The following is a 27,242-nucleotide window of genomic DNA, read 5'->3' as shown; positions in this document are numbered from 1 at the left end:
CCAAGCGGTGCGGCGCCGACATGACGTAGCAGGCTGTCCGCCGCGCGCCGGTTGAGGTGTCTGTGGCAGGGAGCTGGGGGGTTACCCGAGGTGTTGGCCCCGGGCCCCGGGGGTGGGGCGCCCTGGGGGAGGACGATTGCGAGACAGTCAGGCAACCCATGATTTTAAAGGCGGGTGTTGGGCACCCACATCGCCCGAGGCCCTTGCCTCGGCCCGTGAGGTCCCTTCGGTTAATTCAAACCCGACGAGCCTACGAGGGTTTGGGGGCTCTCGGATTACTCCTGAACGAGTGGGGCTGAAGCTGAAGTTTTTGCTGGGCCGCTTAGTCTTGTATTTTGTTCAGTTTTGTTCGTGTTGGAAGAGAGAGGTTTGAGATGGGTGTCTGTTTTCATTTGGTTTAAGTGTTGATTGTCTCCTATTGATTGATACTGAGGGGTAGAGATTTAAATACATCCTGGTTAAATTACAGAGAATCTTAAGATTTGGAGCTATGATTGCCTGTCTGATACAACGCCCTCGCTGTATACTAGTTTCTTATATAAACATGAGCCACTCACGGGGAACCTAAGCATTTTAGTTATCATTTTAGTTCAGTTATGTGCTAGGTGCATTGTTAAACCCTTTAGACGTTTTATCTCATTTAATCTTCACAATAATTCGATGAAGTGGGAGCCATTATAATTATTATATTTAGTAGGTAAGGTAACCGATACACAAAGAGAACTGAAGCCCAAGGTAAACCTGTAAGAAGATTGAAACCGTATTTCCTTACAGAGCAACAGCTTGCCAGGTCATGAGCTAGACTGCTGGGCTCTTGTTACCACTGTTTTTACTATGGAAGTTCACGTAAGTTAAGTTCATTCAATGTCCTTTCACAAATAAATATTAAGCGCTCATAAATCAGGGATGTCTGGGATATGTTAAAAGTACTTAATCCTGTGATCACCAGGCGCTTTTACACGCTATGAGGAAATGAGCACTAGAAGTTGAACCTTTCTAAGTGCTCTCTAATTCAAATGCTTCTGGTGCTTTTATTTTTTTCCTAAGATTCATTTACTTATTTGAGAGAGCCTGAGTGCGTGAGTGAGCAGGGGCAGAGGGAGAGGGAGATAGAGAAAATCTAGCAGAATCCCTGCTGAGTGCAGAGCCCACCGGAGTTTCCATCTTATGACCCCGGAAATCATGACCCAAGCCAAAACCAAGCTGATTTCTCTTTTGAAAGGACCAGACTTCTTTGATGTAGCTCATAAATATCCTGTGATTACTTGCAATCATGGAAACAAGTGTGTGATGATAGAAATAGCATTAATTTGGGGATCCAAAATCCTGGCTTCAGAGTTCTACTCTGCTACTTATTAACTATGTGAACTTGGGAAAGTCATTTAAGTTCTCTGGGTCTCATTTTCCTCACCTATGTAATAGGATTAAATTACATGATCTCTAAAGGCTAGACTCTACTAGTTTTATTAGTGTAAGGAGTAGACCTATTAGCCATAAAAGACAGCAGAATTTGGAAGATGCCATTACTGGCTTTTTTGGACAGTCCCCATGGGTAAGACAGTTGCTTTAATTAAAAGTTTTCAAGTTCTGGGGCGCCTGGGTGGCTCAGTTGGTTAAGCGACTGCCTTCGGCTCAGGTCATGATCCTGGAGTCCCGGGATGGAGTCCCGGGATCGAGTCCCACATCGGGCTCCCTGCTCAGCAGGGAGTCTGCTTCTCCCTCTGACCCTCTTCCCTCTTGTGCTATCTCTCATTCTCTCTCTGTCAAATAAATAAATAAAATCTTAAAAAAAAGATTAAAAAAAGTTTTCAAGTTCTAAATATATCTTTTCTTTTTTTGTGACAAATCGGAATTACTTTTTATCCCCCCAACTTACACAATAAATAAGTGCTGAAAATTTCATTGCTTAAAAGTGTCGATATACATTAATTCCCCATTAGAATGGGATTACATTAAGTATTAAAACGTGCAAACTTTTGTATGCTATGCAAAGCGCTGTTGCTAATGAAGGATGGAAATACTGAAAAAAATCTTGTCAGATCCAAGCAGACATGAAGCATATGTGAGAATTTGGCAATATCACTAGCCTTACAGAATTTCTTTATTGGCCATCCATCCAGGTGAGGGTTGTCATCCCTAGGACGGATGCTGAACCACTTGCTAAGCCCCTAATAACAAGACTGAGCTAGGCTCTGTTGGGGTTGGAAAAGGGGAGAGGGTTGTGTATATGTCCTCTCTTAATTTTTCACACCAAAGACAATGGTTTTTATTGTTATTATGTGTAATCTATTTTTCTTCTCCTTTGTGTGAGTTTATGTCATTGAGACAACCATTAAGCCCTATTTTTCCTAAGCCAGATTGCTGGCGTCATGCATTTTTTTGTTTGCCTTGCAATATTACATGAAGCAGAGGCCTGTTTTCCTTAAATATGCTTTGATTTTCCCGATTTTCCCTGAAAGATTTCTAGTTGACATTTTTATCACTTTGTAAGCTTCCCACTGAAAAGATATCTGAAAATGGGAAGAGGAAAAACCAAAAAAGGGGGCTGGCAAACTTAGAAGCTTCATGACCTGTTTTAAGTAAACCAGATTTTCTATCTAAAAATAGGAATCAACTAATACTAATTATTGCAAATTTGTAGGCAAAATAAATGATTGTTGTTTTGGAGGTCAAGATGTGGGGCACGACACAAAAAGAGAGGCAAGCAGACATTAGATACTTCCCAATGGAAGAAAAAAAGAATTGAACCCGAATCTAATCGAGTTCCTAGATGTAATTTCTAATTCACAGGTTTACAGGACATACAGGATAGATTATAGTTTTTATTTTTTATTTTTATTTTTATTTTTTTTTAAAGATTTTATTTATTTATTTATTTGACAGAGAGAGCACAAGTAGGCAGAGAGGCAGGCAGAGGGAGAGGGAGAAGCAGAGTCCCCAGTGAGCAGGGAGCCCGACGTGGGGCTCCATCCCAGGACCCTGGGATCATGACCCGAGCCGAAGGCAGCCGCTTAACCGACTGAGCCACCCAGGCGCCCCCAGATTATAGTTTTTAAAAATGATACCCCATGAGGATACAATCAATAAGACATAGAATGTGAGAAACTCTTCAGGATAAATGACCTGCAAATACATTGCAAGAAAAGAAAAACAAAAACAAGATGGAAGGGGAACCTATAGATTAAAAGAAACTTCAGATTAAACAAAAGGAACAGCGGGCACCTGGGTGGCTCAGCTGGTTAAGCGACTGCCTTTGGCTCAGGTCAGTCCCTGGATCGATTCCCTCATTGGGCTCCCTGCTCAGCAGGGAGTCTGCTTTACCCTCTGACCCTCCCCCCTCTCATGTGTTCTCTCTCTCTCATTCTCTCTCTCTCAAATAAAGAAAATCTTTAAAAAAAAAATTAAATGAACAGGGGTGCATGGCTGGCTTAATCAGGGGAGTGTGTGACTCTTGATCTCGGGGTCCTGAGTTTGAGCCCCTCGTTGGGTGTAGAGATTACTTAAATAAGTAAATAAACTTAAAAAAATTAAAAGAATGATGCAAGCAATATGGCTTAATAAAATAGGGCTTAATTCTGGTCTCAATAACAAACTGTGCAAGGGAAAAGAAAACTAATTGTCTTTTGCTGGTTAATCAAGTATTTAAATATTCAGACAGTTAAAAAATATGAAGTTTGTGAGACAGACGTTTGAGTATGGATTTATAGTTAACAAAGTTATATTTTATGTGAATCATTATGGTTTTTTTAAAATGTCTATCTTTTAGAGAAACAATGAAATATTTACCAGTAAAGTTGGCTTTTTTTAGATTTTATTTATTTATTTATTTAATTTATTTATTTGACACAGAGAGAGAGATAGAGAAAGCACATTCAGGGGAGGCAGCAGGCAGAGGGAGAAGCAGGACCCCCACTGAGCAGGGAGCCCAGTGTGGAACTCCTTAGGTCACACCCACATCATCATCTGTTTGCTTACAGTGATAGTCTACCTTGGCCTTCCCCGCTTCTTCAGTTTATTTGCTACACTGCCACATGGAGGAATCTTTTTTTTTTTTAAAGATTTTATTTATTCATTCGAGACACAGAGATACAGAGAGAAAGAGAGAGCCTGAGCCGGGGGAGAGACAGAGGGAGAAGCAGGCTTCCCGCTGAGCCAGGAGCTGGACATGGGGCTCAATCCCAGGACCCTGGGATCATGACCCCAGCCGAAGGCACATGCTTAACCATCTGAGCCACCCAGGCGCCCCTGGAGGAATCTTTTAAAAACGCAAATCTGATGGGGCACCTTGTGTGACTCAGTCGGTTAAGCCTTTGGCTCAGGTCATGACCTCATGGGTCCTGATCCCTTGGGTCCTGGGATCGGGCCCCATGTTGGGATCCGTGATCAGTGGGGAGTATGCTTGAAGATTCTTTCCCTCTGCCCTGCCCCCCACCCGTGTGAGCTTGCATGCGTGTGCACTCTCTCAAGTAATTTTTTTTTTAAGATTTTATTTATTTGACAGAGAGAGAGAGAGGGAGAGCACAAGCAAGGGGGAGCAGCAGGGGGAGAGGGAGAAGCGGGCTCTCTGCTGAGCAGGGAGCGCTATGTGGGGCCCCATCCCAGGACCCTGGGATCATGACCTCAGACAAAGGCAGATAGATGGTTAACTGACTGAACCACCCAGGCACCACTCAAATGAATAAATAAATCTTACAAAAAAACCCCCCACAAATCTGATCTTTTTTCTTAATTTTAATTTTAATTGTTTTTAGATTTTATTTATTTGACAGAGAGACACAGCAAGAGAGGGAACACAGCAGGCGGAGTGGGAGAGGGAGAAGCAGGCTTCCTGCCGAGCAGGGAGCCTGATGTGGGGCTCTATCCCAGGCCCCTGGGATCATGACCTGAGCTGAAGGCAGATGCTTAATGACTGAGCCACCCAGGTGCCCCCAAATCTGATCTTATTACTTCCCTGCTTACAACTGTTCAGTTACACCTTGACCAAGTATAAAAGTCAGCATTATGTGTAAATTCTCCATCTCTATGAGACAGACTCTTTATCTTTCCAGATTTATTACCCTAGGCTCCTCCTATGCATGCTACTGTAGGGGAGGGAAAATATCTTTTTCCTTCTGCCCTTTTAGCTTCTTGGCTGGGGCTCTGTAACAAAAGATTTATTAACAAGAGAAAAGCATACAAATTTATTTAATAAAGTTTCATGTGACATGGGAGGCTTGATAAAAACAAGAGGACCTGAGGAAGTGGTTAAACTTTATGCTAGGTTTGATGAAGAGTGGAAAGTTGTGGGAAAAAATGTGATAGGACAAAAAGGTAAGAGCTAAGGGTTGTAAACTGGGAAAATTCAGCAAGGCCTGTTTGTTCAGATTCCTCTTGGCATCCCTCCATCTTTGGAGATAATAATGCTCTGGGTACAGAGAGGGCAACTCTCATATGAGAGTCTTCTGACCTACTTCAGAAAAGAAGGGGGCGATCAGGGAGTTCTTCCTGTACCTGTTATTTCTCAAGTTTTTTTTCTCATGTTTCTTCACATATTCACTGCCCCAAGCCTCCATATTTTGGTGTAGTATGTCCTGTACCCCATCATTACACTATGGGGTTCAGAGTGTACCTCAACATACCATTCTGTTTCATGCCTCCATACACAGAACATGCTATTTCCCTTGCAACATGTCTGGTTATTTGTTGGTTTGCAACCTCATAGTTTCCTGGGTAAAATCTGAAACCAGGCCCCATACATGGAGGGCAGGAGAGACTGAAGAAAGAGGCACACCACTCAAATCTATCAGGTAGCAGTTTTAATAAGCAAGGGAATTTATGAGGCTTGTCTTGGGTGGCTGCAAGATGAGTAGATCTCTGCACCTATCATCTTAAAGTTTATATAGAGGCTGTAACTGGGCTCAGTCACATACACCATCCAGATGGTCTCAACAACACCTTATTCTCTATAGACTATGTCCTTGGAATAGCTCCCACTGTGGGAGCTGGGCAGAATGAACATTCCAAAGATGGGCGGGGGTGAGGCACCTCTGATTGCCTGGATCCAGGCTCATGGGTCAACTAGTGTCATGTCCTCTTGATTACCTCCTTCAACACTATTCACCATTAAGCTACTCTGTCTGACCTATACAAGCTGAGTTAATCTTTTTTCTTCTACTACCAAATCTGATAGTTACTTCAAGGTACTTAGTAGTAACCCTTAGTTCCTTGTATTTTAAGCATTTGTTTAAGTAAAGGAGGAAAAAATAATTTTGCCTCTATTCTTGTAAGTTCTTGGCTGGGACCCCCTATAATAAAAGACGGATTAATGAGAAAAACAGAAGTTTATTAACATGTATACCTCATGTATACATGTGAGATGCCCAGGGAAAAATAAGTAACTCAAAACAATGGCTTAGAACTCCAGTTTATATGCCATCTTAAGCAAAAAAGAAAGGCCAGGAAGGCCAGTCAGTTACGGGGCAATGACCAGGAGAAGCCCAGTAAACAAGAGTAAGATTTGTTACGCAGTTTTAATTCCATGCCTTCTTCATTGGTAAGAGTCTAAAGTTGTCTCCTGGGATTAACTTTTTTCTTTCCTGGTAGACAGAGGAAGGATACCTTTGAAAATTCATGTCCTGCTTTCAGGCAAATGGGAGGGCCAGAAGCTTTCCTTATATCTGCTTCTTCTCATTGCCTTTAGCTCAAAATAATCCTTATGCCAAAGTGGCATATTTTAAGGTGGCATATTCTGCTGCCCTTCATTTACATATCATTTTCCCTTACCAGAATATAAGATTTTAGGGCGGAGACTGTTTTGTTCATTTCTGTATCCCGTAGAGCCTAGCAGGATGGCACAAAGCTCTCCACTAATAGCTGCTGAGTGGCCGGCTAAGTGGACTGAATGGTAATTAAAATAGAATTTGAAAAGGTAGAGTGGAGACCTGGAGCAGGGAGAGTTTCTTGCAAAACTTTGGGCCCTTGTGTTTGTACATTATTTTGGTCCACATTTCTTATTTTAACATTTTCAGAAATGGAAAATCTTACAAAAACACCTATTTCTGACCCTGGATCAAACAGCCCGTGAGCCATAAAAGGAGTTTAAAAGAAGTGACCAGTTGCTTAATGGAACTTAAAATGGAAACCTATTTTCTGGGAAGGCTGTTTTAGGTGCTTGTATTTTCCATTTGAGCCAAGGCTTCAGGGTCTTTTCCTTGCTGTTGCCTCACCTTAGACAATCCTTTTAATGGGACTGTGCCCAGGTTATCTGTAAACACGTTGTGTTTTAAAATTTAATAAAATAAAACTTTGTACTTTGATACTTTTGTTTGAAAGGCATTCCAGCAATGCAGCTGTTAACCAACCTTGAATTCAACCAGTCTTGAATGTTTTGATAACATAAGATGCTCTCAGAAGCCAATAGAAGCCTCAGATACTTTCCCCTCAAAATACACACCAAATGCATTCAAGAAACACTATGTAAGGTGTATGGCTTTTCTCAGTCATGTAGAACACGTATATTCTTTAAAGGTTTTTATTAAAAGGATTTTGATTTTGGGACATACTACTTATCTTTTCATTACATAACTTTTTATTACAATACTATTGCATGTGCATTGTAGACATTTAGAAAAATTAGGTAAGCAGAAAGAAGCAAATAAAAACCATTCTCAGGGTGCCTGAGTGACTCAGTTGGTTAAGTATCTGATTCTTGATTTCAGCTCAGGTCATGATCTCAGGGTTGTGAGATCTGCACTGGGCGTGGAGCCTGCTTGGGATTCTCTCTCCCTCTGTCCTTCTGACCTCTCTCCCTCTCTAAAAACAAAAACAAACAAACAAAAAACCATCCTCAATTATTCAGAGATACACTCTATAGCATGTTGGGGAACAACCTTCCAGACTTCTATGCAGGTTGACAGAGCCAACCATCTAAACCTGAGGAAAATGTCTCCATCTAGGTGAAAATCATTAATATTCCCAGTGTAAAAGAGTTCTTAGAAATCACTGAAGTGGCAGAAACCCTATAGAGAATTGTCAAGAAAATGGGAGGAAATACAAGTAGTCAATAAATATATATAAAAAAGTATTCATTCTCAAATTTAAGAAGTACCAATGAAAACAATAAGATAATATTTCTCATCTATCAGATGGCAAAGATTATATAGAATAATATCAGTCAGTGTTAGTAAGGTTTCATGGAAATAAATGGCACAGCCTTTCTGGTAGGTAATTTGCAAGTCATGTGCTTAACACTGCTGTTTCCACTCACAACCCTTTTCCCTCTTATGTTGACCATTCTCTGTAATTCCTGTAGACATACTTAACACAATGTATAATTTATCTCTAGGTTTGCTTTTCTTGGAGCTGTAAAAGCATCTCTGAATTTGCCTTTTAGAAAATTAATTCCTGGGGTGCCTGGTGGCTCAGTTGGTTAGGCGGCTGCTGTTGGCTCAGGTCATGATCCCAGGGTCCTGGGATCAAGCCCCGCATTGGGCTCTCTGCTCAGGAGGGAGCCTGCTTCTCCTTCTCTCTCTGCCTGCTGCTCTGCCTATTTGTGCGCACGCTCTCTCTCTGTCAAATAAATAAATAAATAAAATCTTAAAAAAAAAGAAAATTCCTCTAGGGAAAGAAATACATCTTTGCTATTATAAAGATGGGTAGAAAGTTATATAACCTAATGCATTTCATTTCAGGATTGTAAAGAATGCCTCTTGACCTCAGGCAAACACTGGATAAGCAGTAATTAAATCAGTCTAGATTGGTGATTCTTAACTCTGCAACAAGGTGGCACTACTTTGAGAGGGGATGTCAGTTGTCCTGACAACGGAAGGGGAGGGATGGGCCAGGCTGGACAGGGGCCAGGTATATTAGACATCCTGCCATGAAGGGGGATATTCACCTTTGTGAAAAACCTACATGTTTATTATTGTCTGAAATGGAACTCAGTTATACCATTGTGTTTATGTTCTTAGCAGGCTTTAATATATACAGAACATTCGTGGTTTATAGTTACTGGGTAAAGTGAGGAAAGAATGTTTTTTGTTCTGAACATTACCAACCTTTGTTCACATTTCAGAAGATCAAGTCACCAGTAGCAGAGAGCTGCTGTCTCTCTCTTTCTCTCTAGAATCACCAATACAGCATACTGGTGTCAATTTGTATTTGTCACAGGAGGTTCAACATAAAGCTGCAGGCGTTTGGCTATCCCATATGTCTCCTAGTCACCAGTATAGTTGTGCCCCAACACTTACACATTGAAATACGGATGTTATAAATTATTTCCTTTTATTTTTATTTTAAATTATAAGGTCATTATGTTGACTTTTAAATTGAAATATAGTTCACATACTGTGCGATTCATCTTTTAAAGTGTATAATTCGGTGGGTTTAGTATATTCACAAAGTTGTGTAACCATACCACTATCTAATTCTAGAGCATTTTCATCACCCCTGAGAGAAATCTAGTACCCATTAATTCATTCCCCTTTCCTTTTGGTCTCTGGCAACCATTAAATCTTTCGGTCTCCATGGATTTGTCTTTTCTGGACATTTCACATAGATAGGATCATATACTATCTCACCTTTTGTGTCTGCTTTCACTGAGCATGTTTTTAAGATTCATCCATGTTGTAGCGTGTATCAGTACCTCATTCCTTTTTATGGGTGAATAATATATTGATTTTTTGAAATCATATGGGTAGAAAATTATATAACCTATGCATTTCATTTCAGGATTGTAAGATTGTAAAGAAAGTGTTAGCAAAATCTTTGTTATAGAAAGGAGCATTGGATCAGAGCCACACCGAGCTAGCCAGAAAGACACATTAATGTAAAAAGGCAAGTAACAATCCTAGCAAACACACTACGTTATCAGGGGATAGTTAAATTTTATGGGACAAAAGGTGGACAGGTAATGATTAGGCAGAGATTAGATATGAGTAGTAAGTAGATCGATATAAGTGATAGATCCTATTCAGTTAGGGGATTGGCAAGGCCTGGAATGAGATGCAGCCATTCCGAAGTTAAACTGCCACCTTCATAGGATAGTTCCCCATCTCAAGTCATCTCCACCAAGTGATCTTTCCTTTCAGCAGGGCCTGGAGTGATGAAGGGAATCAGCGTTAAATAAAGTGATTCTTCTGGAACTGAATGGATAGCTCTCTGGGGGCAATCTGAGGATGGGTTTTGCGGAGCAAAACTGGTAGCTGCCAATACCGACCTCTGGTGGAACTTGGCTGCCATTTGTCCCGCGCGCCTTTGCCCAAGCCATTTAGGCCCATCCCGGGTGCCGTAGCGGGGGCCGAGCCCAGCTGTTGGGGGGCGGGGCTGCCGCTGACCATGGCGGGTGAGCTTGAGGGCTCCAAAGCTCTGAGCGGGCTGCTGAGCGGCCTGGCCCAGGAAGCTTTCCATGGGCACCAGGGCATCACGGAGGAGCTGCTGCGGAGCCAGCTCTATCCGGAGGTGTCACTCGAGGAGTTCCGCCCCTTTCTGGCGAAGATGAGGGGGATTCTTAAGGTACTGGTCCTCCCGGCAGCTGCGGCCGCGGAGCCCAACCCCTTCCCCTCCGCCCTCAGATTGGGCCCCCCAGAAGCTGAGAAGGCTTTCCTCCTTACCCCTCCACTCCGTGGGCTCTACATTATACTCCTTCAGATCCGGGGCGCTCGCTCCGTCGCCTCCTCTCACTTTCTTAAGGGTGACCCCTTTCTGCTCAAGCCTCCAGCCCCGCAGCAGACACGGACCGGAGAGGACTCTGGTTTTTTTCTCAACTTTTTCTCTATTGTTGTGTGGGCAGCAATTTCGAGTTGCTTCGGCGGATCTGTGCGCTCCAGATTAAAATTAAAATTAAAGAGCTGTTAAATCTAGCTTTCCCGGGTTGTGGAAGTGGGGACTGTTAAAGTGAGCCATTGCATGCTGGGATAGCGCGTGAATTCCCCGGAGTGAACCTCTGTCAAGTAGTGCACGGTATGGGTAAGAGAGCGCATTTACTAGCTTGAAGTCAAAGTATAAGTCAGCCTGTCCAGTAGAAATGTAATGAGAGCTAAACATATAATTTAAAATTTTCTAAAAGCCACATTAAGAAAGTTAAAAAGCAGAGGAAATTAATTTATTTAATTTAACCCAGTGTATCCGAAGTATCTCTTTTCATGTAATCGATATACAAAGTGTTAATAAGGTATTTTATATTATTTTTTTCACCAAGTCTTTGAAATATTATGTGTATTTTACACTTAAAGCACATGCTGTTTTGTACTAGCCAGATTTCAAGTGACCAGTAGTTACCTGCGGCTGTTGAACAACACTGTTTCAGACTGAGAGCTAGTCATAGGAATGAATCTGGTGCCGAAGTATACTCTAGAGATAGACTATAAAAATGATTTTCGATTTTTGTGGGCCTTCTGTGTGTTAGGAACTGTACTAGGTGGACACCCATTTTAAAGAATAGGAAACAGGCTCAGGGTGAGTCTAGTTAGTCCAAAATTACACTGATTACAAAGGCAGTGTTGAAATTTCATTTCTTTTTTGCATCTGCTATTTGTTTCAAAACAGACTCCCCTGCTGAGTAGAGAGCCTGATGTGGGGCTCGATCCCAGGACTCTGGGATCATGATTTTTTAATTTATTCATTTGAGACACAAGAGATACAGAGAGAGAGAGAATATGAGCCGGGGGAGAAACAGAGGAAGGGGGAGAAGCAGGCCCCCCAGCGAGCAGGGAGCCGGATACGGGGCTCGATCCCAGGAACCTGGAATCATGACCAGAGCAGAAGGCAGACGCTCAACTATCTGAGCCATCTAGGCCCCCAAAACTGCTTAGGCTTTAAGAGGCAGTTTTTTTCTTTTTTTAAACTGCTTTTGCTTATAGGATTTGAATCCAGGAAAAAAAAAAGGCAAAACAATTATTTCACAAAAAGTAAATGGACTGTCTCATGGAAATATTAGAGGTATTATCTCAGGTGGGATCCTAGACATTCTGAGTAATATTATTTTATTTTAAAGATTTTAAAGTAATCTCTACATCAAATGTGGGGCTTGAACTCACAGCCCCAAGATCAAGAATTGTGTGCTCTACCGACTAAGCCAGTCAGGCACCCCATTCTAATTTTAATTGATACCATAAACACTAATGAATGCCTTTTGTTTCTTTTTTTTTCTTTTATTTTAAAGATTTTATTTATTTATTTGACAGAGAGAGACACAGCGAGAGAGGGAACACAAGCAGGGGGAATGGGAGAGGGAGAAGCAGGCTTCCCGCAGAGCAGGGAGCCCGATGCGGGGCTTGATCCCAGGACCCTGGGACCATGACCCTCATGAGCTGAAGGGAGACGCTTAACGACTGAGCCACCCAGGCGCCCCTATGCCTTTTGTTTCTATCAAATCTTATTCTCCAAAGAGTGGTCAGAAAAGGTTTCCTAGAGAATTTGACTTCTTACGTGGGTTTTTGAGGTGTTTGCTAAGCCTATGGGGGGATGAAGATGAGGGACTGCAGGCCAAGAAGTAAGAACAGCACGTGTGTAGGCAGTGTCTTAGGAACTCCAAACATTGGGGACTACTGCTCTCTAGAGGGACAATATGATTATTTTGTTTGGTAACGAGGTAAAAATTTCAGGCTACCCAGAGAAGACATTGCCTGGAAATTCTCTCACTTACTTTTAAATATATTGCTGAGTAATATCCAAGTATTGCTCTTTCTGCTTTCAGTCTTCTGCCTGAGGATGGAATACTTCAGTTTTCTGAGTAATTCTGGGTTGAAGAGCTGGCATGGCTCACTTGGTGTTGGGAGTAGAACAGAAGATTTGCCTGTGCTTTGCAGCACAGCCTCTGTATAGCCAATTTAGATACCAAGGGAAAAAGCCTTTGATTGTTTGACTTAGGGCTGAAACTATGGGTTCTGGATGACATCAAGTTCCAATCTTCATTTCCCTTTTAAGCAACACTGAGGTATAAATATCTCTAATTTTTAAGAAAACATAAAAAGCAAACAAGATTTTTACACAAAAGGCTTTGAGTATGTCCTTCTGCAGTAAAAGAGAACACACAAGCAATCATGATACAAGGATGTTGTAGTATTTGGAAATAGAGGTCTGAGTAAGCTACTGTGGACAGAAAGAGGCTTAGCTCTTTTGGGCAGGTTCTTGGAAATGCCATTTTTGCTGCCCTTGAAGAAAGTGTAGAATATATTAGGCAGAAAAGAGGGGCAGACATATAGGGCATTCTAGGTTAAGAAAATAGCAGTAGTGAGGTAGGAAAATGGTAAATAGTCCAATGGAGTAGGTTCAGGAAATGGTAAATAGTTCAATTTAACCATGGCATGGTGGTACCCAATATGTATTGGTGGAGGGGTCAAGAAACAAATGAAGCAACCCTTTAAAAAAAAATGTAGTTAACATATAATGTATTATTTTTTTCAGGGGTACAGGTCTGCTATTCATCAGTCTTACACAATTCACAGCGCTCACCATAGGACATACCCTCCCCAATGTCCATCACCCAGCCACCCCATCCCTCCCACCCTCCTCCCCATGAAGCAGCCTTTTATTTCTTTATTTCTGCTAACCATAATTCCTGCTCTTGAACAGGGCATACTTTTTTTTTTTTATTGTGCTAAAATACTTAATAACATAAAATTTATCACTGGGGGCGTCTGGGTAGCACAGTCTGTTAGTATCCATCTCTTGGTTTCAGCTTGGATCACGATATCAGGGTTGTGGGATCAAGCCTCACGTCAGGCTTCCCACTCAGTGGGAAGTCAGCTTGGGACTCTCCACCTCTCCCTCAGCCCCTTTCCCCTTGCGCACGCTCTCTCTCTCTCTAAAATAAATGAATAAATTAAAAAAAAATTGTAACCATTTTATTTTATTTTTTAAAGATTTTATTTATTTATTCATGAGAGAGAGAGAGACAGAGAGAGGCAGGGGGAGAAGCAGGCCCCCAAGGAGCAGGGAGCCCGATGCGGGAATTGATCCCAAGACCCTGGGATCATGACCTAAGCCGAAGGCAGACGCTTAACCATCTGAGCCACCCAGGCGCCCAATTGTAACCATTTTAAAGTATACAGTTCAGTGGTATTAAATACACTTATAATGTTGTGCATCCATTACCACCATCCATATCTATAACTCTTTTCATCTTGTAAAACTGGAATTCTATACCCATTAAACAATAACTCCCCATGACAACCTCCCCCACCAAGCCTCTGACAACCACCATTCTACTGTTTCTATGATTTTGACTACTCTTGAGTATCTCATCTAAGTGGAATCATACAGTATTTGCCTTTTTTTTTTTGGCTGACTTACTTTGCTTAGCATAATGTCATCAAGGTTCATGTTGCATATGTCAGAATTTCCTTCCTTTTAAAGGCTGAATAATATTCCATTGTGTGTATATACCACACTTGCTTTATCCATTCATGTCATTGGACACTTGGGTTGCTTCCATGTCTTAGCTATTGTGAATGATGTTGCTGTGAACACAGGGGTGCAGATATCTTTGAGACCCTGCTTTCGATTCTTTTTTTTTTTTTTTAGATTTTATTTATTTGGCAGAGAGATAGAGAGCACAAGTAGGCAGAGTGGCAGGCAGAGGGAGAGGGAGAAGCAGGCTCTCTGCTGAGCAGGGAGCCAGACGTGGAGCTCGATCCCAGGACCCCAGGATCATGACCCGAGCCGACGGCAGCCGCTTAACTGACTGAGCCATCCAGGCGCCCCCCTGCTTTCAATTCTTTGGGGTATACCAGAGGTGGAATTGCTGGGTCATATGGTAATTCTATTTGTAATTTTTTGAGGAACTGCCAACTGTTTTCCCCAGTGGCTATACCATTTTACATTTCCACCACAGTGCATAACAGTTCTGATTTCTTTATACCCTTGCCAACACTTGATATTTTCTGGTTTTGTTTGCTTTGTTTTGTTTTGATACTAGCTGTCCTAATGAGTATAAGGTGGGCAGGGTGTACATTTTACGTGTAGATAACAGCAGAAGTCAAAACATTTTTTTTTGTCTTTGTGGAGTCTCAGCTATCTTGAATTCAACATGCAGGCTAGAAGAGCGGAGAGGAAAATACTAAAACAAAATGCAGGAGTCTGAGCAACGGGAAACAAACCAAGGATGAAAGTGGACTAGTACCTCATCTCATTTGGTGGCCACACTTTTCAGTCATCTGTAGAGAATCAAGTTCTGTGAAGAGAGTGAAAGTGAGAGGACAACAGGGCCGGGAGGAAAGGATGTATAACTCCCTAGAGGCAGCAGGATATACATGTTAGGCTTCTTACTGCCAACTGCCTGCATTCGTTCATAGGCTGTGTTTCAGACATCCGGAGCTGCAGTCTTTCCCTCTAACCTTCACATTGTGTGCCCAGATGTAATGTACTGATTGCGGCATTTGTACTAGTCTCTCTTTTCCACGTGGAAGTTTTCCTTCCCTACTTGGCTGGGACATTGATCCTCTCTAGCTTTACCTTTTGCTCACAAAAAAGCAAACCTTTCATCTGTTTGTAGATACATGAAGCTGGCCATTCATTTGCTCTAGTTTTATTTTTGGTAGCTCCTGAGGAGCAGTGAACCAATGAATTGAGAGTGGTGTGTTTAGTTAGGGAGATGACGTCGTATATAAATACTCTGCCATCTTAACCTATCTTTTTTGGTTTATATTTATAATTTCAACTTTTTCTAGATATGCATTTGCATATTCTCTATTTCTTGCCTCTGCTGTTAACCTTGCAAGGGATGCTCCTTATTCTAGTTTACTGGAATTCTAGAGAAAGATCTTACTTAACTGAAGTTAGATCACCTTTTGTATATTTATGTTCTGTATTCAGTACTCCCCTCTTTTGGTGATAATTTTATGTTCCCTCACTGAAATTTCGTATTAAAATTTTTTTATTGTTTTTATTTTATTTATTAGAGAGAGCATACGCACAATCAGGGGGAGGGGTGGAGAGAGAGAGAGAGAGGGAGAAACAGACTCCCCTGCTGAGCAGGGAGCCTGATGTGGGGCTCGATCCCAGGACCCTGGGATCATGACCTGAGCTGAATGCAGACGCTTAACTGACAGAGCCACCCAGGCACCCCCCCTTATTTTAATTCCAGTATAGTTAACATGCAGTGTTACATATTAGTTTCAGGTGTGCAATATAGTGATTCAACAATTCCATACATCACCCAGTGCTCATCACAACAATTGTACTCCTTCGTCCCCATTACCTATTTTACCCCCCCCATCAGTTTGTTCTCTATAGTTAAGAGTCTGTTTCTTGGTTTCTCTCTCTCTCTCTTTTTTTCCCCCTTCACTTGTTTGTTTTGTTTCTTAAATTTCACTATTGGAATGTAAGCATTAAGAGGGCAGGACTTTATTATTTTTTTCCTTTTTTATTCCTAACTTCTAATGCTGTTTCTAGCATGTAGTAGTAAAAATCTGTAGAGTAAGTAAATGAGTGGATAGTGCTTAAATATGGAGATTTCCATTAAAAGATAAGCATGAGAGGGGCGCCTGGGTGGTTAAGCATCTGAGCTCAGGTCTTTTTTTTTTTTTTTTTTAAAGATTTTATTTATTTATTTGACAGAGAGAGACACAGCAAGAGAGGGAACACAAACACAAACAGGGGGAGTGAGAGTGGGAGAAGCAGGCCTCCCTCTGAGCGGGGAGCCCGATGCAGGGCTTGATCCCAGGACCTCGGGATCATGACCTGAGCCAAAGGCAGACGCTTAACGACTGAGCCACCCAGGTGCCCCTAATTTTTAAGTTTTTAAAAAAAGATTTTATTTTTAAATAACCTCTGTACCCAGTGTAGGGCTCAAACCCACAACCCCAGATCAAGAGTCACATGCTCCACAAACCAAGCCAGCCAGACGCCCCCTACTGCCATTTTTATAAATAAAGTTTTAATGGAGCATGGTCAGATGCTTATTCATTTACTTTTTGTCTGTAGCAGTTTTCATTATTACTATGACAGAGTTGAATGGTTGTGACAGAGGTCTTGTGGCCTTAAAAACCTAAAATATTTTTCAGTGGCATCTGGTTGGCTCAGTTGGTTAAGCATCCTACTATGGGTATCTGTTCCGGTCTTGATCTCAGGGTCATGAGTTCAAGCCCTGTGTTGATCTCCACCCTGGGGGTGGAGCATACAAAACAAAACCTAAAACCTAACCTTTTCTTCCCTTTCCCTTCCCTGCCTCTTTCCCCTCCCCTTCCTTTCCTTTCCTAAGATTTTCTGTATTTGACAGAGGGAGAGAGAGAGAGAGAGAGAACAAGCAGGGGGAGCCACAGGCCAGAGGGAGAGGGAGAAGCTGGCTCCCTGCTGAGCAGGGAGCCTGATGTGGGGCTCGATCCCAGGACCCTCAGATCATTACCTGAGCTGAAGGCAGAGGCTTAACTGACTGAGCCACCCAGGCGCCCCAAAACCTAAAACATTTTCTGTCTGAACCTTTACAGAAAAAAAAATGTGCTAACTCCTGTCTCAAACATGTGTTTTTAAACTCAGGTTTAATATTTGGAAACAATATAATATATAAATTATGTTTAGAAGTTACTTGATAAAAATCTGAAAGCTGGAAATAGGGATTATTTGGTATTTTATACTTCTGAGAAATTTTGCTTCTTATTCTTTAGGTCCATGAGATCTGTGGTAAATAAGAAATGAGCTTTAATGTTTCTGTGGTACTAAGTGTATGTTCTTCATAAGACATAGAATTTGGATTTTTTTTCATATTCAGAGTATGTGAAGTTTATGTATTTATTAACATAATATAAGGTAATATACAATATAATGTTGTGAGCCTGAGAATCAAGTAAAAACTATCAACATGAAAACTGGTTTAAACTTACATAAGAAAATAACTTATCAATAACATAATGTTTAGGGGTGCCTGGGTGGCTCAGTTGGTTGAACATCCAACTCTTGGTTTCAGCTCAGGTCATGATCTCAGGGCCATGGGATTGTGCCCCCTGTTGGGCTCCAAACTCAGTGGGGAGTCTGCTTCAGATTCTCTGTCTCCCTCTCCCTCTGCCCCTGCCCCCCCAAGAATAAATAAGTCTTAAAAAAAAAAAAGACTTAAGGGGTGCCTGGTGGCTCATTTGGTAAAGCATGTGACTTTTGATCCCAGGTTTGTAAGTTTGAGCCCCATGTTGGGTGTAGAGATTACTTAAAAAAATAAAATCTCTAAGGGGTACTTGACAGGCTCAGTTGGAATAGCATGACTCCTGGTCTTGGGGTCATGAGTTCGAGCCCCCGTGTTGGGTGTAGCGATTACTAAAAATAAATAAATAAGTAAGTAAGTTAAGTAAATAAATTAACTAACTTAAAGGAAAGATAGTTAAAATAAATAAGATAAAATATTTCTATTTTAAAGATTTTATTTATTTATTTTAGAGAGAAAGAAAGAGCAGGAGTGCGTGAGCAGGGGGGTGGGGCAGAGGGAGAGGGAGAGAGAATATCCTAAGCAGTCTCTGCACTGAGCATGGAGCCTCACAGAGGGCTTGATCTCATGACCTTGAGATCATGACTGAGCCGAAATCAAGAGTGGGATGTGGGGTGCCTGGCTGGTTCAGTTGGTTAAGCGTCTGCCTTCGGCTCAGGTCATGATCCCAGGGTCCTGCTCCGCGGGGAGCCTGCTTCTCCCTCTGCCTCTCTCTCTCTCATGAATAAATAAAATCTTAAAAAAAAAAGTCGGATGCTTACCCAACTGACCCACGCAGGTGCCCCCCAGATATTTTTATTTTTAACACCTGGTTCTGTTTCTCTTCTTGAAGCCATGAAAATTTGTAATTTGTTTGAGAATTAGATTGACTGGAAAGAAAGGACCTGTGTTAATATGGGTTTTGTATGTCTTGTAATTCAGGTATATCATCTGAAGAATGCTGGATTTAATTTTTTTGTTTTACAAATATTGAGCTACTCCCTTATTAATTTTTATAATAAGCATTATTTAGCCTCATTAAAGAAAGTTTAGAAATGTGAGATGTATAAAAACACATAATACCATGTGCTGACATAACCAGTATTAATGTTTTTGTGCATTTATTTATACCACAAATATTTTTAAGCATCTTAATACATGCCATGCCCTGTGCTTGGGATGCAGCAGTAAACATAACTATAGTCCCTGCCCTTGTGGAATTTATAGTTTCTGAAGAATATAGACATTAAGTCCATGGTTAGCTTTTGAAAAGGCAGCCAGGGACGCCTGGGTGGCTCAGTTGGTTAAGCGACTGCCTTCGGCTCAGGTCATGATCCTGGAGTCACTGGATTGAGTCCCGCATCGGGCTCCCGGCTCGGCAGGGAGTCTGCTTCTCCCTCTGACCCTCCCCCCTCTCATGTGCTCTCTCTTATTCTCTCTCTCTCAAATAAATAAATAAAATCTTAAAAAAAAAAAAAGAAAAGGCAGCCAGAAGGTGCCAATCCATGTAGATTATAGGCAGTTTAAAGTGGTTCCTAGCTCACTCTACAACATGAACAAAGAAAGAGAAGCAGGGAAAGGCCGACTTATTAGGTACAATGAACTGAAAAGAAAGGACAGAGATAGCACAAAAGTAATTTTCCTTCCTTTAGTTGTCTACTGCTGGTCCCAACGTAGGGGTTTCTCATGAGTATGGTTGACTACAGTCACGATAATGTCTTTCCTGGATGAGGATTTGACTGCTTTGGGACCTTATTTTAAAAATGTTTCTTGACATGGTCTTTAGGGCCAGATTGGCTATTAGAGCATCACCTGAACAGTCCAAGATGTACACTTAGAGTAGCTCCATCTTCTTGCTGGTCTCAGCCTACTTTTGGTGTCTCTTCTCAGAGCCCGAAGCATGTTTTCAAGTAGCTCCTTAAGAAAGGATATGTGAGGTCACTTTTTTCTTTTTAAGTCTTAAAAAAATATCTTTATTCTAGTTCACACTTAATTGGTAGTTTGGTTGAGAATATATTTCTAGGTTGTGATATTGACTTACAGTTTTGAAGCCCTTGTTTCATTCAATGTGACCTTTTTCTCTGTAAGCTTTTAGGATTTTCTTTCTATCCTTTATTAATACCTTGAGTATCCTTGGTGTGCGGTTTTCTTTTATTTTATTATTTGGGCCACTGTGGACCCTTTGAATCTGGAGACTCATGACCTTTAGTTTTGGGGAAAGTTGTATTCTTACTTTGATGATTTTTTTCCCTCTAGTCTCTTTCTAGCACTATGATTTCAAATGTTAGACCTTCTAGATTGAATCCTTAGTTTTTCTTTTATTTTCTCTATTTTCCATTTCTTTGTTTTTGTTCTTTTTGATAGATTTCCTCAACTTTACCTTCTAGTATTTTAATTGCATTTTCACTTGGTCATGTTTTTAATTTCCAGGAATTTTCTTTTGACATGGACAATATACTATGTTTAGTCAATGTAAGGGAGGAAAAGGTTTTTCCTTGATCCTCATAGGGTCTCTGGCCATGTCTGAAAATTAAACTGACAAAGATTAACGGGAGAAAAGCATACAAATTTATTTCATATAAGTTTTGCATGATACAGGAGCTTTCATAAGGAAATGAAGACCCAAAGAAACAGACCTGAGTATTTTATTCTGGGTTTGATGAAGAGTTAATTGTAGTAAACTGGGGAAAACTTAGCAAGGCCTGTTTGTAGGGTTCTTCTTGGTGTCTCTCTTTGAAGATGAAGATGCTCCTTTCTTCTGGAGGCATCTCTCATAAGTGGGTTTTATGACCTATTTCAGGGGAAAGGGGTGGGGGGAAAAGGTCAGAGTGACCTTCCTGCTCTGCCTTTTCTCCAACTACTTCAGTTTCCAAGAATCCATATGCCAAGATGCTGTATTTTGGGGTAGCATGCCCTGAACCCCATCACCAACAGTCTCTCCTTTCTTTCTTAAAACAGGAGGTGGGGGGCGCCTGGGTGGCTCATTTGGTTAAGCGACTGCCTTTGGCTCAGGTCATGATCCTGGAGTCCCGGGATCGAGTCCCATGTCCGGCTTCCTGCTCAGCGGGAAGCCTGCCTCTCCCTCTGACCCTCCCCGCTTCTCATGCCCTCTCTCTCTTTCTCAAATAAATAAATAAATAAAATCTTAAAAAAAAAAACAGGAGGTGGGGGCATAGAGTACATAATTTTCTGTAGTTGGCTTTTTTAAAAAAAATTTATCTTGAGTGATTTTTGTGTGCTATTTTTCAGTGTTAGGAATTTGGTATACTTGTACTCAGCACTTGTGAAAACTTTTTTTGGAGGCTTTTAATGAACATTGTATTGCTGAGATGTTTTGGGGTATGATGTAAGTAGAAGATGTTAAATTCTCTCAGAGGGATACCCTATGTAACCTTTTTAATATTCTAATACTTTAATGTTTTGCAAACTGTGGTGTATGTTTTTGGTTTTTTATTATTTGTTTATATTATATTATTTTATTTTTTTAAAGATTTTATTTATTTGACAGAGAGAGAGATAGTGAGAGCAGGAACACAAGCAGGAGGACTGGGAGAGGGAGAAGCAGGCTTCCCGCTGAGCAGGGAGCCTGATGTGGGACTCGATCCCAGGACTCTGGGATCATGACCTGAGCCGAAGGCAGACGCTTAACGACTGAGCCACCCAGGCGCCCTGTGTAAGATACTTTTTAATATAAATATATTATTGGTCTTTCTTTATAATGAAAAATGTAAAGCAATATCTTTTTGACCAGTGTTAAGAATGAACTTCACCCTTATACATTTCAGATGGTAAATATTAAGTAATGAGAAATTAACTTGATTATAAAAAAGAATGCAAAATATCTGGTCTTGAAATGTGTAGATTAGGAGACATGAATAGAAGAGACTGAAAACATTGATTTATTCTGACATACTTTCAGGATTCATTTGCCTTCTGTCTTCATTATTGTCTTAACTATAAGCAGTAGTAGTTCTGCTTTTCTACACTAGGTGGCAGTAGAATATTGGCTTGCTCACACACTGCTGGACGCAAGGTAATGTTTAAAATGTTCGTTTCAATTTTCTAGTTCAGAAAACAAAGTTGGCTACTCAACAATAAGAATTTCTTATCCAAAAAGAAATCTAAATAGTTGGTTTTATATTTTGAATTTAGAAACGCCATTTTCTGGGAAATGTAAAGCTCTATAATCAGATTCCTTTTGCTATAGTTCTCTGGTTTTTGTATAACTAAATTTTACTAATTTCATTGAACAGTTTTGAGAATTTAGATGATAACTCGTGAGATACATTTCTACTTCTCTGAAGGATTGGCAAACAATTGTTTGGTAAGATGTTACTTTTTTTATGTCACTGGACATCACATGATAAAGTAGCAATTGCAGATTACCAGCTGGAGTTTATTTGAATGGGCTCAGATGACCTGTATAAGGGGCACCTGGCTGGCTCAGTCAGTAGAGCATGCGACTCTTGATCTCGGGGTCGTGAGTTCAAGCCCGACTTTGGGCATGGAGCCTACTTTAAAAAAAAAAAAGAGAGAAATCAAATGACCAGTATGAGGTGTTCTAAAAGTTTGGCTGGCTCAGTTGGAGGAGCACACAACTCTTCATCATGGGGTTGTGAGTTCGAGTCCCACATTTTTAAATTTACTTAAATTAGAAAAAAAACAGCCTTAACCCCCCCCCCAATATTAATTGAAGATCCATTTTTAGTTCTCTTCTCAAAGTGTTTTGGGTCTGCAGACTTGACTTGGTTTGGAAGAGTTTTTGGGTAGAGAGATTTTAAAGAGAAAATTTTTTTAGAAGATTTTATTTATTTATTTGAGAGAATGAGTGAGACAGGGAGTATAAGCAGGGGAGGGCTCAGCGGAAGAGGGATAAGCAAACTCCCCACTGAGCAGGGAACCCAATGCAGGGCTTGATCCCAGCACCCTGGGATCATGATCTGAGCCAGCCAGGCACCCCTAAAGAGAATTTCTATTTGATTTATCTATCAAATATTTACTGAGCCCATAATTGCGCTATACCTGGCTCTGTACACAAAGGTGACTATCACAGTCAAAGAGTCCTATATTACATGGTAAATGCCATAAGAAAAGTATCAATGATGGGTGCCTGGGTGCCTGGGTGGCTCAGTTGGTTAAGCGACTGCCTTCAGCTCAGGTCGTGATCCTGGAGTCCCCGGATCGAGTCCCACATCCAGCTCCCTGCTCAGCAGGGAGTCTGCTTCTCCCTCTGACCCTCTTCCCTCTTGTGCTCTCTATCTCTCGTTCTCTCTCTCAAATAAATGAATAAAATCTTAAAAAAAAAGTATCAATGATGTGTTCTCATGAAATGGGTCCTTATTTTAAATTACAGAAACATGAAAAATCATTTTTTTTGTCCATAATAAAATACCTTCATTTTGGCTTTGTGTTAAGTTAGAATGTCATTTTTTTTTAGAATGTAATTTTTTGTAAATTTTGACTTCATTATTTGTTTCAACTAATTCGTTTTTTAAAAAAGCCGTATTATAATAAACTGAAGAAATTTTGGTGTGGGTTGTATTATGTGTACTTTATATATGATAAACTTTTAATGTTTTTGTATGCCAGTGTGGAATTATCTCTGAAAGGTATTCTGTGTATTATTCTTTGTCATGATATCTGATCATGGTATAGCTTTCTTGCACAATTTTCTACAGACCTATTTCTAAACAAAGCTACCATTTATGAAATCCTTAAATTTCCATTATGTTTATCCTGAGGGTATGTTACTTGAGAAGTAATGAAATCATTTATCATTTGTTTAAAATGTGTTCATTTTTTAAAATGAACATTTATTGAGCACCTACCTGCCAAATCTTATGCCTGGCACTGGAAATATCAGTGAACCAAATAGAAAATTTTCCTATCTCCTAGATGTATCATTCAAGGAAGGCAGGGGTATCCTTGTTTTTTTTTTTAAGATTTATTTATTTGAGATAGCACAAGCAGGGAGAAGGGGCAGAGGAAGAAGCAGACTCCCTGCTGAGCAGGGAGCCCAATGTGGGACTCAATCCCAGGACCCTAAGATCATGACCTGAGCCAAAACCAAGAGTTGAAGGCTCAAGCAACTCTACTACCTAGGTGCCTCATTCCACTTTACTTACTTCTAATACCACATTTAGTTTCACCTGTTTGTGAACTTTATTTTTTTATTTTTATTTTTTATTTTTTTAAGATTTTATTTATTTATTTGACAGAGACACAGCGAGAGAGGGAACACAAGCAGGGGGGAGTGGGAGAGGGAGAAGCAGAATATCAGCTGAGCAGGGAGCCCAATGTGGGGCTGGATCTCAGGACCCCGGGATCATGACCTGAGCTGAAGGCAGACGCTTAACGACTGAGCCACCCAGGTGCCCCTGTTTGTGAACTTTATATAAATATAGTGTTAGAGTATATACTCTTTTGTTTCTGTCTTCTTTTGCTCAAGACACATATGCTTATGAGATTCAGCATTATTGCATATAGTGTAGATGATTGGTATTGTTGTGGAACAGGGGTAAGCAAACTATGACCCACAGGCTAAATCTGGCTCCTGCCTATTTGTTTGTCTGTTTGTTTTGAGAGGGTGAGAGAGAGGTGGGGGGAGGGGCAGAGGGAGAGGGAGGGAGAGAGAACCTTGAGCAGGCTCCACGCCCAGCATGGAGCCTGAAATGGGGTTCAATCTCACAATCCTGTGATCATGAGCTGAGTGGATATCAAGTCAGATGCTTAACCGAGTGAGCCACCCAGGTGCTCCATGGCCCATGCCTATTTGTGTACAGCCAATGAACTGTTCTTTTACATTTCTAGTTAAAAGAATTTCTTGAGACCTATGAAACTTACGTGAAATTCAAATTTCAGTGTCTATTAATAAAGTATATGGTTGCTTCTGCTCTACAAGGGCAGAGTTAAGTAGTTGCATCAGAGACTAGATGGCTGGCAAAACCTAAAATAAGTACTGTGTGGCCTTTTATAGAAAAATTGTGCTGACCCCTGTTGAGTATATCAGTGTTTTAATATATTGCAATATGCTTATCCATTCTACTGTTGATGGGGAATTGAAAAGTTTACAGTTTTTGCTTTATTATGAATAGAGGATACTACTTTTTATCCTTAAAATTTAGCCACCATTATTTTCTCATTAGGTATCTTGTATTGAGTAGAGAACTTTATTTAAAAAAAAAATTTATTTATCTATTTTTAGAGAGAGAGAGTGAGAAGGCCTGAGCAGGGGAGGGGCAGAGGGAGCAGATTTCAAGAGCCACCCAGTCACCCCAAAATAGAGAACTATTTTATTTTATTTATTTGTTTTTTAAAAATATTTTATTTATTTATTTGACAGAGAAAGACACAGCGAGAGAGGGAACACAAGCAGGGGAATGGGAGAGGGAGAAGCAGGCTTCCCACAGAGTAGGGAGCCCGATGTGGGACTTGATCCCAGGACTCTGGGATCATGACCCGAGCCGAAGGTAGACGCTTAACGACTGAGCCACCCAGGCATCCCGAGAACTGTTTTAATTCGTTTTTTAATTTTACTTTATTGTGATAAGACCTAAGTCCAGTCCAGTCAGTGCAGTAAGTAAAGTATTGCTGACTATATTTGCAGTGTTGTACAGCAGATCTCCAGAGCTTATTCATCTTGCTTAATTGAAACTTTATGCCTGCTGATCAGTGATTCACCATTTTCCCCTCTCCCCAACCTCTGCTACCACCAGTCCATACTGGGATTCCATGAATTTGTCTATTTTAGATGCCTTATATAAGGGGAATCATGCAGTGTTAGTCTTTCTGTGACTGGCTTATTTCATTTAGCATATTGTCCTCAAGGTTCATTCATGATGTTGCATATTTGCAAAATTTCCTTCTTTTTTTTTTCTTTTAAAGATTTTATTTTTAAGTTATCTCTACCACCTATTGTGGGGCTCGAACTTAAAACCCCGAGATTAAGGGGCGCCTGGGTGGCTCAGTCGTTAAGCATCTGCCTTCGGCTCAGGTCATGATCCCAGGGTCCTGGGATCGAGTCCCGCATCAGGCTCCCTGCCCCTTGGGGAGCCTGCTTCTCCCTCTGCCTCCCTCCCTCTCTCTCTCTCTCTCTCTCTCTCTCTCTGTCTCTCATAAATAAATAAATAAAATTTTTTAAAAAAACCCAAAAAACCCCGAGATTAAGAGTCACATGCATTACCGATTGAGCCAGCCGGGTGCCCCAACATTTCCTCCCTTTTTTTTTTTTAAGATATTATTCTTTTTTTTTTTTTTTTAGTTTTTTTTTTTGAGTAATCTCTACACCCAGTGTGGGGCTCAAACTTACAACGATGAGATCAAGAGTTGCCTCTTCTACTGATTGAGCCAGCCAGCCACTCCAAAATTTCCTTCTTTTTGAAGTCTGAATAAGGGGTGCCTGGGTGGCTCAGTCGGTTAAGCGTCTGCCTTAGGCTCAGGTCATGATCCCAGGGTCCTGGGATCGAGCCCCGCAGCCTGCTTCTCCCTCTCCCACGCCCCCTGTTTGTGTTCCCTCTCTTGCTATGTCTCTGTCAAATAAATAAAATCTTAAAAAAAAAAAGAATTTTAGGGAACTTGAATTTAATTAAAATAAATGTGGAGTGTTCCAGAGGTGCTATTAATTAGAATTACTTTAAAAGACCCGTTACAGGCATCTAGCCAAACACTGTGTATTACCTATGTAGGAGAAGGTTAAGATGGGAATAGACAGGGGGCGGAGCAAGATGGCAGAGGAGTAGGAGACCTAGATTTTGCCTGGTCTCAGGAATTCAGCTGAATAGGGATCAAACCATTCTGAACACCTATGAACTCAACAGGAGATTGAAGAGCAGAGTAGCAACAACTTTCTGAACAGAGAAGCGACCACTTACTGGAAGGTAGGACGTGCGGAGAAGTGAATCCGAGGCGATATTCGGGAGGATAGACGGCGGGGTAGGGGGCCTCCGTCAGCCGCTTCTGGCAAGTGATAGAGCCGCGGAGCACAAAATCGGAACTTTTAGAAGCCGGCTCCCCTGAGGGACGTCGCTCCAGTGGCTAAGTGGGGGGTGTAACCCTTGTGGGACAGTGTGGTCTCAGGACCCTCGGGGTCACAGAAAGACCGGGGGTGCCTGAGTGCGGCAGAGCTCCCAGTTATCAGAGCGGGGAAGCCGGCTGCAGGGACAGAGCCGAGGCTCGGGCTCTCAGCTCGGGGTTACCATAAACTGTGATCCACGGCCCAGTTGGGCCACTGCTCCTCCAGCAGGGACCCAACAAGCGGCAGAGCCGGGGAGACTCCCCTCCCTCCCCCAGGAGGAGCGGCGCGGGAGCGCACCGCAGGGATCTGCTGGGTTTGGAGACTCTACACGGGGTTGGGTGCCAGAGATAGAAACGCTCG

At 41.3% G+C, this 27,242-nt stretch overlaps 1 protein-coding gene and 1 long non-coding RNA gene across 5 annotated transcripts in view; both read left to right on the top strand.

Annotated features, from left to right (window-relative positions):
- The first annotated feature begins 10,271 nt into the window (after nt 1–10,271).
- Nucleotides 10,272–27,242, top strand: part of COMMD1 (copper metabolism domain containing 1) — a 200,196-nt gene continuing 183,225 nt past the window's right edge. The window contains exon 1 of one of the 4 annotated variants that reach the window (XM_073897657.1): nt 10,272–10,491. In XM_073897657.1, the coding sequence (XP_073753758.1) occupies nt 10,315–10,491 (177 nt within the window). In that variant the 5' untranslated portion in view covers nt 10,272–10,314. The remainder of the gene's footprint in view (nt 10,492–27,242) is intronic. The other 3 variants (XM_073897658.1, XM_073897659.1, XM_025868709.2) reach the window with 3 other exon arrangements.
- On the top strand, nt 20,074–26,738 carry LOC141373611 (uncharacterized). The gene is made up of 3 exons (XR_012379811.1): nt 20,074–21,542; nt 22,123–22,193; nt 26,130–26,738. It is a non-coding gene; the product is annotated as an uncharacterized lncRNA (long non-coding RNA).

The sequence above is a fragment of the Callorhinus ursinus genome, unplaced genomic scaffold (assembly GCF_003265705.2).
Source record: "Callorhinus ursinus isolate GAN/ISIS: 27379988/994484 unplaced genomic scaffold, GSC_fseal_2.0 scaffold10, whole genome shotgun sequence".
NCBI lineage: Eukaryota > Metazoa > Chordata > Mammalia > Carnivora > Otariidae > Callorhinus > Callorhinus ursinus.
This window is presented reverse-complemented; position numbering and strand designations above follow the sequence as displayed.